The sequence below is a fragment of the Podarcis erhardii genome, assembly GCF_964252035.2.
Source record: "Podarcis erhardii genome assembly, chromosome: 14".
Classification (NCBI taxonomy): domain Eukaryota; kingdom Metazoa; phylum Chordata; class Lepidosauria; order Squamata; family Lacertidae; genus Podarcis; species Podarcis erhardii.
The window spans coordinates 7384019-7397626 of NC_138503.1; the positions used below are offsets into that span (position 1 = coordinate 7384019).

The following is a 13608-nucleotide window of genomic DNA, read 5'->3' on the forward strand; positions in this document are numbered from 1 at the left end:
AGATCAACATTTGCCCAAGTTGGAAAATGAAATAAAACCAGAATAAAGGCTTACATTTCCATTTCTTTATCCATCACTGAATTGAAGCAGACTTTCCGCTACGTGAACTGTATCAATATTACAAAATCAGGCCTGTGACTCTGCACAGCTTCTGTGAGAGCCGATTAATGAGTTGCACAAGAGGTTTTCACCTTGACTTGGCAATTTGCTCTGTCCAGTGAGCTCAAATGTTTGCATGATGCTCCCTGGCCTGAAATAAATACCCCCCCTTCTCCCACCTGCCCCTGTTAAGAGGAGGAAAGCAGAGGAGGCAGCCTAGCAGCTCACACAAGCAAGAGCTACAAATTATTATTTATTAGCTTACATACCACTTGTGGAGCTGGGCAAATACGTTTTGCCATTGCCGGATTTCACTTCTTTATGGACACTGAATTATCCATGGAATGATTGGAACTGCTCCTCCTGACATAATGAATGAATGAATGGAGCAGCCATTGATAAAGATCCTCCATGTGGGGCTCTAGGTACCAGACATCCCATTTTACATGGAAATTGCAGTTAAAACCCTTCTTTCCCTTTGGGAGACTATTGAGCCTTTGCTCATCAGAAGCTGCTATTAATCTCAGTGTCTCGATGGGGAAACCAGTATTTCTTTCTTTGACTTTAGATATACGATTACTGTGACTTCTCCTTGCTGTGGACTGAATTCAGCCCGAGTGGACAGTCCTTTGCTGGAGGCGAAGTCCTCGCCGCTCACAGGCTCATCATCTGGATGGAGGATGGCCGTGGCTTCATCTACCAGCTGCTGAACAGGTGGGCTCAGATGGGAAGCACACAAAGAAGTTTCAGGCACCAGATGAACTTGGGGAGGCTCATGATGAAAAGCCCCCAGTCATAGCAATGGAAGCACAAGAAGCTATGCTCAGCCGCCAGTCTTTGTTTGGCCTGGCAGGGGGTGAGATTAGCCATGTCAGGAGCCATGTCAGCTGGCCAGGGGTGGGTGTATGCCTCCAAGAAGGAAATGCCCCATAATTACTTTTAGGTGAACTTGGGAGTCTCAGACACTCCCTGCTTGTCGTCTTGATGCATTTCCAAAGTTTTGACCTTCACTCCTCCCACCTTTCTCTTTGACTTATCCAGTGGTCTTTCGCGAAGCATCCAGCCATGCAATGGACGGCCGCTCAAAGAAACCCTCCACCCTCAGTTACTTTGTTCTACTGATGTGGGAGATGAGAAGGTAATGCAGTTGGGCTCCAGAGCCACCTTGGCAGCAAGTAGCAGCAATCTGTGGCAAACCAAAGGCAATTCGGCTGGGGCACTGCCCACCAGCTTAGGGTATCTTCTTCATTAAGGACTTTGAGATGGCTTTTTGAATATCTTGCCTCCGCGCATGGAAGTAAAGAGCAACACTGAACACAGCCCACCTCAGCTTGAAAAGTGGCTCTCTTCTTCCTTTGTGGAAAGAAGAGCTACCCAAATGATTTCTGCATTAAAGACTGAAAGGTGACAAGAAGTCATAGGTGCCAGCGCCCTGGGGCCCTGGGTGCGTGAGCACCTACAAAATTCCCCATCAAGGGGCTGGGCACGCACAAATTTCAGTGCCAGGGCCATGCACGCTGCTTGGCACCCATGGCCCTGGGCATTCACAGTCATGGGGCCAAGCTGGCACTCCTGCCTGAAGGTGATTTCACAGGTGGCAGACTCAGACATCGACCCTTCCCAAATAGGCAGCTGATATAGAGCTCTATTTTCCCCCTTGAGGTAACACCTAAACAAAGAAAAACCCCTCATCCTGAATCCTTTTACCCTCCCAGTGAATGCAGAGTGCGAGTGTGATGCTCTTTGACCACCTGAGCTGTGTAGTTATGGGGCATTCTCTGGTAGGTGGGTTGCTTCAAGAACCCTTGGCCTTCATTGCATGCAATGTTCTCAGATTCCATGATGACACTGGTGAAGTCAATGTGGGATCAGAGAGTTGACGCTGGGCCTTGCTGCAAGATCTAATTCTTGGGCTTTCAACTCTGTTAGGCGGTCCATTATGGGTGAAAAGTTTCTCCAGACTGGAAGACCATTTGCAGAGAAGTGCTGGTCTTCTTTCTAGGCTTGTGGGAGGGAAGGGTAATCTTCCAAGAGAGGCTGTAGATCCTTTTAGATGCACTGGAGAGAACTTCAGCAGGGGGGCTCTAGCATACCCTCCAACGTTTGACAGAGGAAAATAGGGAAATGCACAGGATGGCTTCTGCATTTCCAGGAATGCCGTGGTTAAATTGTGGCAGTTGGAAACTATACTTCCTCTTTCGGGCTTGTCGTGGCAACTTGCTGGTCTCACTGGGGGCTACTGTAATTTTAAGAATGCTGGAGATAGATTCTCCAGGTCATTGTCCCAAACATACTGCCCTCCACCTTAACTGCTCATGAGCAGCAATGGGCCATCCCATAGAGATAGAGACCTACAACCCCCCCCCCCCTTGCAACAAACCCCAGAGCCGACTCCATCCCTGCCAAGAACTTGTTCTTTTGCACATCTTCTAGCATGATATATGCCATCATATGTGCAAGCAGGGACCTCCTGCTATTTACACTGGCCATTTACCATTTACATTAGTATTTACATTGGTCTATTATTCAGTATGCATTATGCAAGAGAATAAATGGAGGCAAACGAGACATTAAAAATGGTGATACTCGGAAACCATTTAAATCTCCCTGGACATTCACTCAGAGACATCAGAGCTGGCTGGGCTTAAGCAGAAGGTTTCAAGAGGAGGCTCGTGAGGTGCATTTCAGATGCAGGTTTGAGCTCACGCAAGACTGGCAATGGCTGCCTCACAGTCACTATATCTGGGAGTGGTCCTGCAGCAGCTGTTTAGCAAATGGTGTTCATCTTGCTTTGGCAGCTTATTATCCACTGTACAAAAACCAGTTCACAGTGGTAGACCTCTGTGCTTTGCTTTGCTTTGCTTGTGAGAAGTCCCAGATTCAATTCTTGGCAGCCCCAGGGAGTGTTGGAGAAGACTACTGTCCAGAACCCTGGAGGATGGTGATACATGATGATGATGTTAGGTGGTCCAATCACTGACTTAGCTGGGCGGCTTTCCTGTGCCCCTGTGATTGGATCTTCCACCTTTTCCACTGGACTTTAATGGCCTTTGACTAGGTGTAGTAATGGGGCATACCTCCCTCTTGAGTTGCAAGGTCTCTCAGTTTCACTTTGTAAGGACACACCTCATGCCATCTTCTGTGTTCATTTGGTAGGAATAAGGCCCAAATAGAACTGCAAGACAAACTGTTAGAGTATATAGAACTGGCTAAATTAACAGAGGCAATTAGAGATCACACTAGACAAGAGTTTCAAAAAGCATGGGGGAAAAGCAGCAAACACTTCGCAAAACAGTGCACTAAAATACATACCTGGACTTGTTTCAATTAATGTCTGCTGGAGACTTTGTGGATATTTAAGTTATAATTAGAAAAATCTTAATAATTATTCATAAAGGAAACAGCTTATAAGAAGTAAATAAGGAGACCAGATACAGGATAAAGGAAGTACAGTGGTGCCTCGCAAGACAAAATTAATTCGTTCCGCGAGTTGCTTCGTCTTGCGATTTTTTCGTCTTGCGGAGCGCGGATTCCCCGGGTATTAACGGTTTTACGAAAAAGGTAGCAAACCCGCAATACATTTTCGTCTTGCGAAGCAAGCCCATAGGGAAATTCATCTTGCGAAGCACCTCAAAAAACGGAAAACCCTTTCGTCTAGCGAGTTTTTCGTCTTGCGAGGCATTCGTCTTGCGGGGCACCACTGTATTTTATTTGGTTGTTTGTATTGTTGTATGTTATGCTTATTGTATTTCTGTATTGGTGGGGTGGGGGGTTTATGTTATGTTGTAAATAAAATTTTCAAAAAAAATTAAATTTAAAAAAAGGAAGAAGGCCCATATTGATGTGACCCTTTAGCCATGCTCCCGGGACATCTGCACAGAGACTGTGGGGATGACCAGTGGAGCATGCTCACAGAAGGGAGAGGACTAGTGGGCAGAATCCTGCTCCCCATCTGAATAGGGCCATGGATAGATATAATATGGATAATTCTTCATGCATCTGATAAAGCGGCCCACAAAAGCTAAAGCAACATTAAATCTGGTAGTCTTTAAGGTGCCACAGAACTCTTTGTTGCTTTTGCTGCAACCGACTAATACAGTTTAAACGTGTGGTTTGTTTGTTTGTTTTTAATAAACAGAGTTTTTCTTACATTATGGGCTTCATCAATGAAAGAAAGGAACCTTTTTATAAGATCCTTTACTGTGGAGCAGCATCAGGCAGAATCACTCTGTGGCATATTCCAGATGTGCCAGTTTCAACTCTGGACGGCTCTCCAAAAGGTTGGCTCAACTTTTGAACCATTCAGGAGGGCTGGGGGGTTTAAAAGGATTGTGAAATGGGAAAGGTCGGGGTCTCCAGAAGGGGGAGGAGGAGGAGGAGGAGGAGGAGAAGGAATGACACCTTGCCCTAATTTGATTGAAGGCAGGATGATGACTCAAACAAAGGAAAACATTTGCAAATTTTCAGACTCTGGGATCCCACTGCACGCAAACAACAAATGGCCTCTTGTCAACAGATATAATATTTTATGCTTCATTTGCCTGCTTTACTAAGGAGTTCCTCAAATTGGACACAGAAGACTGTTACATAATACAGAGGGTGGCTATTACTGAAAATGAGTTGTTCACATATCGCCAACATGTCACTGAAAATAGTGTTGTTGTTTTTAAAAACCTTACTGGATTTAAATACAGAAAAAATACAGACTGGCATACTGATGCCAGCAATGTCCTATGAGTTTTATGAAAATTATAGAGCTGGAAGGGACCCCCCCCCCCCGGTCATCGAGTCCAACCTCCTACAATGCAGGAATCCTGCCCACATGTGCTCCCACCCCACCTCACCCACAATCTGGAAGCAGCACTTAGAAAGAAAAACCTGGTGGGTTTTCCCGGAGGCAAAGAGGCATAATGCTTCCTTTGAAAACAGGATCAGAAAGACCCCCATCCTAATTTCTATAGCCGTGGCCTACAGGTTGCAAGGCAAACATCAGCAAGGTCTTTGAATTTTGCCTCCATCTTCTCAAGCAGTTGGACGACCCCCTATTTCTTTTTCTCCCTAGAGATCTCTATAGCAACATCCTGGACTCTTCAGAACAGCTTTGACAGCTGCAGTCCTGCGGCCGAAGGCATCATCGACCACCTCTGTGGAGCTGAGAATGGGATGGGGAGTGACGCCATCACTTCTTCCATTTATATCCCCAGCCTTGATAAACTGGTGTGCGGGTTTGCGGATGGCAGGATCTTCATCATGTTGGCTCTGCAGGCTGCCAAGGCCAGGCTGATGGGAAAGGGCTCCTTGCTGAAAGGTGAGTGAGAATCCTGCAAACACTCCGGTTGCCTGAGTTTCTGGCTGGCATGGGTTGCTCATTTTATTAACTAAAATGCTACACTGCTTACTATATATCTGTCTAAGTGCTTTGCATAGGTTTGTGTCCAATGAAGCTCTACTCAGAGTAGACCCATTGAAATCAATGGGACTGTCAGTTACGCACATCCATTGTTATTATTATTTATTAAATTTACATACTGCCCGTCGTCAAGAGACCACAGTACGGTTTACAACGTAGAATTTCAGTATGTCAAATGTTGGAGACAACACATTAAAATGACAACAGCATTCCATAAAAATTCCTAACAACTAGATAAAAATGAAAGAAAACCCAAATGCACCTGTATTTAACAAATAAAGCTGAGCAGTGTACAAAAGAATTAAAAATAAAGAGTCGGGGTCCAGGAAAGCTTGGATGAACAGGCACATTTATAAGAGGCATTTAAAGGTCATTAAGGTAAAGGTAAAGGGATCCCTGACCATTAGGTCCAGTCGTGGACGACTCTAGGGTTGCGGCGCTCATCTTGCTTTACTAGCTAAGGGAGCTCCCATTGCTCAGTCCCAGCTCCTGCCAACCTAGCAGTTCGAAAGCACGTCAAAGTGCAAGTAGATAAATACTACTTCCCAGTGGGAAGGTAAACGGTGTTTCCGTGGGCTGCTCTGGTTCATCAGAAGCGGCTTAGTCATGCTGGCTACATGACCCGGAAGCTGTATGCCAGCTTTCGAACTGCTAGGTTGGCCAGAGCAGAGACCGAGCAACGGGAGCTCCCAAATTACCCAAGGGAGGGTATCCCAGAATCCTGTTCTGTTCTGCTTTTGGGAGTGAGAGCAAGCTGCTCTCCCCCATGGCAGCCAAAGCACCAACCTGGGTGGTCACCATCCAAGCCCTGGGCAAACACTTGGAGGGGGTCTACTCCTCTTTACAAGAAGACGGAATCACGGAATCATAGAACTGTAGAGTTGGAAGGGACCTTGAGGGTCATCTAGTCCAAGTCCCGGCAATACACAAATCCGTTACCCAACTTGGGGCTTGAACCCACAACCCTAAGATTAAGAGTCTCATGCTCTACTGACTGAGCTAGGAAGAGAGAGGGATGGACTCTCCTATTTAAAGCAGGAAACATTTCACTAATTTTACAATCATTTCAGCATTTCAAAACTTGACTACCTTCCCTCTCCTTCTGCGGTTCCTTAAATTTATTTTTAATATCTTCTGCATATCCAAATTAACTTAATTTGCTCATTTATTCATCTACTTTCAATATATACTCATAAACCTGCAGGTTATTACAATAATCTGCCAATGTTCTTATCTGTTTACAACAAACCATTTCCATCCTTTTATAAAAAGTTTGTTATCTTGATTTCTTATTCTCTCGGTAAGTTTCACCATTTCTGCATATTCCATAAGTTTTTGTATCCATTCTTTCCTTTGCTGGGACTTTTTCTTTTCATTTTTGGGCAAGTAACATTCTTGCCGCTGTAGTCGTGTACATAAATAAATTTCCATACAATTTAGGTAGTTCTAGGCCTATAATTCCCTATACGTACAGTCATACCTCGGGTTGAAGTTGCTTCAGGTTGAGCGCTTGCGGGTTGCGCTCCGTGGTGACCTGGAAGTAATGGAACGCGTTACTTCTGGGTTTCGCCACTCGCGCATGTACAGATGGTAAAAATGACGTCACGCGCATGCACGGAAGCAGCCAATTGTGATCCGTGCACGCGCAGACGGCGGGTTGCGTTTGCTTCTGGATGTGAATGGGGCTCCAGAACGGATCTTGTTCATATCCAGAGATACCACTGTAATTCTTCTTCTGCTCATGGTGCATTATTAACACTTCTCCTGTGCAAAGGTGGCCACAGTTTCTGGCCAGATGACCTTCACTCTTTTCTGTCAGGAGAGAGTTATCCCCTGTTGGACTCGTTGTTGACTTCTCTCTCTGTCTCCTCGTTCTTTCAGACACCCAGCCTCACAGAATACTCAGCCACCACAGCACCAGCGTGACCTCCTTACTTTACCTCCATGGCCGATCAGCCCGGTTTGATCCCAGCTGGCTGATGTCTGGGAGCCAGGACTCCAGTGTGGTCTGGTGGGACATTTTTACCGGGGAATTATTGCATTGCTTTTCACTGCAAGCTGGTCCCGTCACAAATCTGCTGTTGTCTTCAGAGAACTACAGGGTAAGTAAAGAGCATAAGGGAGATGGGTCTTCCTGGAATGAGAGAAGAGACAGGGCTTAGTCTACCCTCCTGCCTGAGTTCTTGGGCAAGACTTAGAGGACAAGAGCAACAGGCAGGGTCAGATTTTATTTCCCCCTGGGGAAACTCAGCAGCACTCAGCAGCATGACAGGTGATGCAAAGCCCCATTCTTTGCACCCACCAGTCAGTAAACAAAATAAATTCAATTAATAATAATAATAATAATAATAATAATAATAATAATAATAACAACAACAGCATGCATTGTCCACACATGACACAACTGTTTGCTCAGCTCACTGACCTAGGATTTAATTGCATCTGGCATTTGACATATGCCATGAAGAATGCGCTTGCAATCAGTTTTTTGGGTTTTTTTGTCCTTAATTTTATTACGTATTTTCTACTTTTTCTATTGTAAAATAAAAAACATTTTTATCTGTCTCTTCTTTGTGTGTAGATGACCAGGGATGCAAACTCTGCCAATTAAAAGTGCCTCTGTTTACTAAAAATCTGTCAGTGGCACCCCTCAGTTACCCCAGAGAAGCAGCCCATACTATTTAAAGCAATTTCTCTCTGCCTCTCAGCAAAAAAAGAAAGAAAAAGAAAAACAGCAAGCCCAAGGCATTCCCTACCCACTGCAGATAATCCAAAGCTCAGGGCATGGGGGTCCTGCCAGGCCAGCCAGTCAGTGCTAGCCCCAAGGGGTTGGAGGTGGTGAAGACAGTGAGCTTTGGGTACCATGAAGTGGGAGGGGAAAGAGGGTGGCCACCCAGACCTTCACCTCACCAGAGCAGGCCCAGTTGCCTCTAAAGCTGCTTTTGCCTCTTTGTTCTGAGCCCTTGGCACAAGGAGGTCCATAATCAAAATATGGGATGAAGGGCAGGGTTTCATGTGGAATTTGTGAGATGAAGCCTTTGTGTCTTCCTGTGATTCAGCCTTGCCACAGTGCCCTCATCTGGCCAGATTTAGACTTCACAAGGCTTTCAATTAGATTTCACAGAACCAACCAACAAAGGAGTGTTCTTAGGGAAGAGAGAGGTGTCTGTCATCTTCTTGCCATTGATGGTTTCTTTTCTACTGAGAGAAGGAGTCAAGCAGTTCAGATGTGGGGTCAGTTGCTAAGGGTGTTCAGTGGCACTGTCTCTTCCCCTGATATTTCAAGAAGTGGAGGGGCAGGCAGTTGCCCAGTGGGGGTGCTTTGTATGGAGCTGATCCTGTCTTAAGGCAAGGAATGAGCTTCACAATTGCATTTCCAGTGCCTCTAGAAGACTAAAACCCTGTGCTCAGCATCCATTAGGTAAAGCTGTTAAGGGTGTGAAATTGGACTCATTTTGCACAAGTGTGCTTTGTTTACAGGTGTGTAATTGGAATCCCAGTGTTACGGCTTTATTATTTCCCCTCCTGTCCTATTCCAAGGGCAACAGGCTGTATGTATACATTTCCTTGTAGCAATTTTGAGGGGGGGACAGGATGAGGAGAAACCTGACTGGATCTCAGGAGACAGAAGCAAGCAACTTGGCTGGATGCAGGAGCTCAGCCCCTCCTCAGACCTGCTCAGGCTGCCTCTGCTACTTGTAAATAATAATAATAATAATAATAATAATAATAATAATAATAATAATAATAATAATAATAATAATTTATTTGTACCCAGTCCATCTGGCTGGGTTTCCCCAGACACTCTGGGCAGCTTCCAACAAAGATTAAAAATACATTAAAATGTCACACATTAAAAACTTCCCTAAAGCCTTCAGATGTCTTCTAAATGTCAGGTACGGTGGTACCTCGGGTTAAGTACTTAATTCGTTCCGGAGGTCCGTTCTTAACCTGAAACTGTTCTTAACCTGAAGACCACTTTAGCTAATGGGGCCTCCTGCTGATGCCATGCCGCCGGAGCACGATTTCTGTTCTCATCCTTAAGCAAAGTTCTTAACCCGAGGTACTATTTCTGGGTTAGCAGCGCCTGTAACCTGAAGCATACGTAACCTGAAGTGTATGTAACCCGAGGTACTGCTGTAGTTGTTTATCTCTTTGACATCTGGTGGGAGGGCATTCCACAGGGCGGGCACCACTACCGAGAAGGCCCTCTGCCTGGTTCCCTGTAGCTTTGCTTCTCACAGTGAGGGAACTCCCAGGCATCTGAATGACTCACCTTGGCATTATCCCTCTTTGCAGTTCAGAGGGCACCGGATCGTGTGCTGCTTGTGCAGCGATGACCATGCGGTGGTGCTTCTGCACATACAAGAGCGAGCCTGCCTCATGCATGCCCGAAAACACCTTTCCCCTGTGAAGAGGCTACGGTGGCACCCTGTGGAAAATCTCTTGGTGGTTGGATGCGAAGATGATTCCGTTTACGTCTGGGATATTGAGACCGGTAAGGCCTCTCTCTTTCCCCGCCATCTTTGTAAAACACAAGGGACCCCACCAGCCTGGAGAAGCAGCTAGCAGAGGCAAACTCTGTTTGAAATGCCAAAGTCAGAGAAAAGGCCAATCATAACTGTCAGCAATTTAACTTGGACTCTGAATGGTGAATGATTAGCTAGACTTCAGAGGCTTTGCTGTTCTGGCCAGTTGCCTGAGGTAGAGTGAGGCAGTAGCGTAGCGTGGGGGGTGCAGGGGGGCCGGCTGCACCGGGCGCAACATCTTGGGGTTAGGGTTAGGGGGCGCAAATCCATGGGTTAGGGGGCGCAAATCCACGGGTTAGGGGGCACAAATTACTTGCCTTGCCTCGGGTGCTGACAACCCACGCTACGCCACTGGAGTGAGGCACAAGCCCTCTCCATTTCTGGTGACACTGAGTTAGTCGACACTGATAAAGGGTGCCTCCAGGCTGTCCCTTTATTGCAGGAGTGATTCAAGCACATACCGGAACTTTCTGCATTTAAATCAGGGGTCGGCAACCTAAGGCCCATGGGCCACAAGCGGCCGACGGGGGTTGTTTAACTGGCCCATAAGCTGCCCCCGAACCAAGCAGCCCGCTCGGCGAGTCCGCCCCCCCCACTGTGCTAAACCGGCACAGCACAGCACAGGGACTCGATTCCGCAGTGCCGGAAATCGCGTATGCACAGGTGCAGATGCCGGAAATTGCAAGGGCGCGTGCGATCTGGCCCACGGGGGGATCTCCGTTGGAGCGAACCAGCCCAGGCAAGGTAAACCTTGCTGACCCCTGATTTAAATTAAAGCACTCTTGACACCCTGCCATAACAAATCCACTTTAAAAACACAACAGAACACAACACAGACTTTTGGGTGTTCAGAAAGCAATGGGGAAATGCATTGAAAAGTGTGTCTGAATGAATTAATAATGGGAAGACGAGTAAACACCCCATAAGCAACTCTGCAGGATGAAGACTCATTGCTGTATAGGCATCCCTTAGACAAATGCTTGGAAAAGGCTGAGCATTGGGGTCCCTCTAGTGTTTTTCCTCTCCTTTGGGTGCATTCTGCAGCACTGTGACACTGATACAACAATAGTGCCTCAGTGATAGATTTATACTGGGTCATCCACATGTCATTCTGAGTTGCTCTGCAGTGCTTCCCCAATGCTGTCATGCTCTTGCTATCTGGAAGGGCACCAAAAAACCCCTTCAGGATGAATTTGAACTAGTTCGTTTTGTAAAAAGAGGAACTAGTTCCTTTTTGGAAAGGATGAACTTGAGCTAGAACCAGTTCCTTTTTAAAACATACTTTTCAAGTATTGTATGCAGACAGACTGCTCTGCTGCAAGAATCCATGGATCAGGGCCCCTGGCTGTATTCTGCATGGGAAAGAAGACTGGTTGAGAAAATCATATCCTACATAAATGAGCATACAGTGGTGCCTCGCAAGACCAAGACGAAAAGAATCCGTTCCGCGATTCTCTTCGTCTAGCGGTTTTTTCGTCTTGCGAAGCAAGCCCATTGACAGCTTAGCGGAATAGCGCTATTAGCGGTCTAGCGGCTTTTAGCGATCAGCTGAGAGGCGGCTTATCAGCGGAACAGCTGTTAAGCGGCTTAGCGGCTTAGGAAAGGGGGGGGGGGAGCGGAAAAAAACCGCAGGAACTCGCAAGATTTTTTTTGTCTTGCGAAGCAACCCCATAGGGAAATTCGTTTAGCGAAGCGCCTCCAAAACGGAAAACCCTTTCGTCTAGCAGGTTTTCCGTCTTGCGAGGCGTTCGTATTGCGGGGCGCCACTGTATAAAATTTGAGTCCTTTTATAGTCTGGATGATTGCTATTGAAACAGTTTACTTACTGTTTTGGACATGCTTGCGTATCTACTACATAAAATATAGACTTGTAACAACGTGTGTCAGAGTTGCCTCTAGGTCCCAGCTCACAGAGGACCAACGCTAGTCAGTAATAACTTATAAAAGTCTTTATTGAAGATTAGTTTCCATTTCCAAACCGCAGCGTGCAACTCCACGTCTTAGAACCTAGACCGGCGAAGCTCCATCTGAGTCTCCGCCTCCTAGACACCAGTTTAAGACTCTAGCCTTACTCCACCTCTTCCGTTGTTCTTTCCTCCTCTGGGTCCTTCTGCCCCCTGGGGTTTCCTCCTTTCTGGACTCTTCTGACGCTGACCCCCCTGAGTCTTGCCCCTCCTTCCGGCAGGCTTTAGGACCTGGCTCCCGGACTTCCGGGTTGGCGCCATCGCCGAATGGCGGGCTCCCTCCGTGCTCCGGAGGGAGCCGGCTCGGCAGGGGCTGGGTTCTACCGCGCCGGCGACGCGGGGACCCGCAAAAACCATGGGCACGGAGCCCCATGGACATGGTGACTCGGCTGGCACCTTTGAGGCCCCCCCGGCCCGCGAAAGAGCCTTTTTAAAGGCTGGAGAGCGGGCGCCTGGGGGGGGTGGTGCTTTGAATCCGCCGCTTCCCCTGCCGAGCGAAGCCGCATGCCATTCGGTGGAGAGCGCTGGCTTCTTCCATTGAAAATTTGGATCCAAAAGAACAACCCGTGAGTAATTGGAATATGGATTAAAAAGAGGGATAAATTTTTAAAATCCGGAGCGAGCGGGGGGGGGGGGGTATAAAAAAGAAGTCATCCCCCCCCAATTGTAGAAGAGCCAAAACAAAGGACTTAACAACTAAGATCGAGAGTGACCTTATCTTGATGAATTAGTGACTTCGCGAGGGAAAAATATAAGATTGAGCTGGAGGAGAAAAGTGGAATTTGAACTAAAAAGCACCCCCCCCCCGGAACCCCGGGAGCGACTGGTGAAAATGCCTGGGGAAGAGAAACAGAGGTTTTGACAGCTGTCAAAGAGCTGTCAAAACGGAAGAACAAAACAGAGACTTTGTTATGAGGACTTTGCCGGTTACATTGGCTATAAATTGGATATAAAATGTTTCAAATAAGGATCAACAAGCTACTTGGATTGGTGGATGTGATCTGGAAGGGAACTCAGTTACTGAAATCCATCTAGAGGAGCTGAGGGATATTGCAAGTGTTTTTGACTGGAAATTTGAACAGTTGAACAGAACTTTTTATCTCCTGGGAAACTGCAGAAATGGAACATTATTTTGTCTACAGAGGTCTACACACTACAGAAAACAATGGATGTAAATGAAAGGGACATGACGCAATGTTTTGCTCCTGAATAACAAGCCTCTGCAGAGAAACTAGAAACTTTTGGAAATAGAACATTTCGGCAGAAGAGCAGGGAAAAAGCAAAAAATAAAAAGGAGGAGTGTGATTAATAAGAATAATGAAATAACAAGATCTGGACAGAACTGGAAGTGGGAACATTTGGGACATTCAGATTTGACAAGCTTACAGAAATAAAATTGGAGTTTTTGCTCCTGGTTATAAAAATCTGGATAGAAGAAATGGGCCCCTTTTTGAGATAGACTCCTTCTATGATTGGACACTCGAATTTAAAAATGACTGGTAAAGGACTAGAGAGGTCTGGGTTTAGTGAGATGTGGGAACCCCAGGAAGATATCAGATGTCGAGGGATATTGGGAACGCAACCGGGAAAGGGGGGAGGGAAATCT

General features: G+C 46.5%; 1 protein-coding gene across 1 annotated transcript in view; it reads left to right on the forward strand.

Moving 5' to 3' along the window:
- Window positions 1-13608, forward strand: part of WDR72 (WD repeat domain 72) — an 82006-nt gene that overhangs the window by 16136 nt on the left and 52262 nt on the right. Inside the window, exons 8-13 of the mRNA XM_081839405.1 lie at window positions 668-813; window positions 1141-1237; window positions 4238-4379; window positions 5162-5407; window positions 7391-7611; window positions 9809-10007. Of these exons, the coding sequence (XP_081695531.1) occupies window positions 668-813; window positions 1141-1237; window positions 4238-4379; window positions 5162-5407; window positions 7391-7611; window positions 9809-10007 (1051 nt within the window). The remainder of the gene's footprint in view (window positions 1-667; window positions 814-1140; window positions 1238-4237; window positions 4380-5161; window positions 5408-7390; window positions 7612-9808; window positions 10008-13608) is intronic.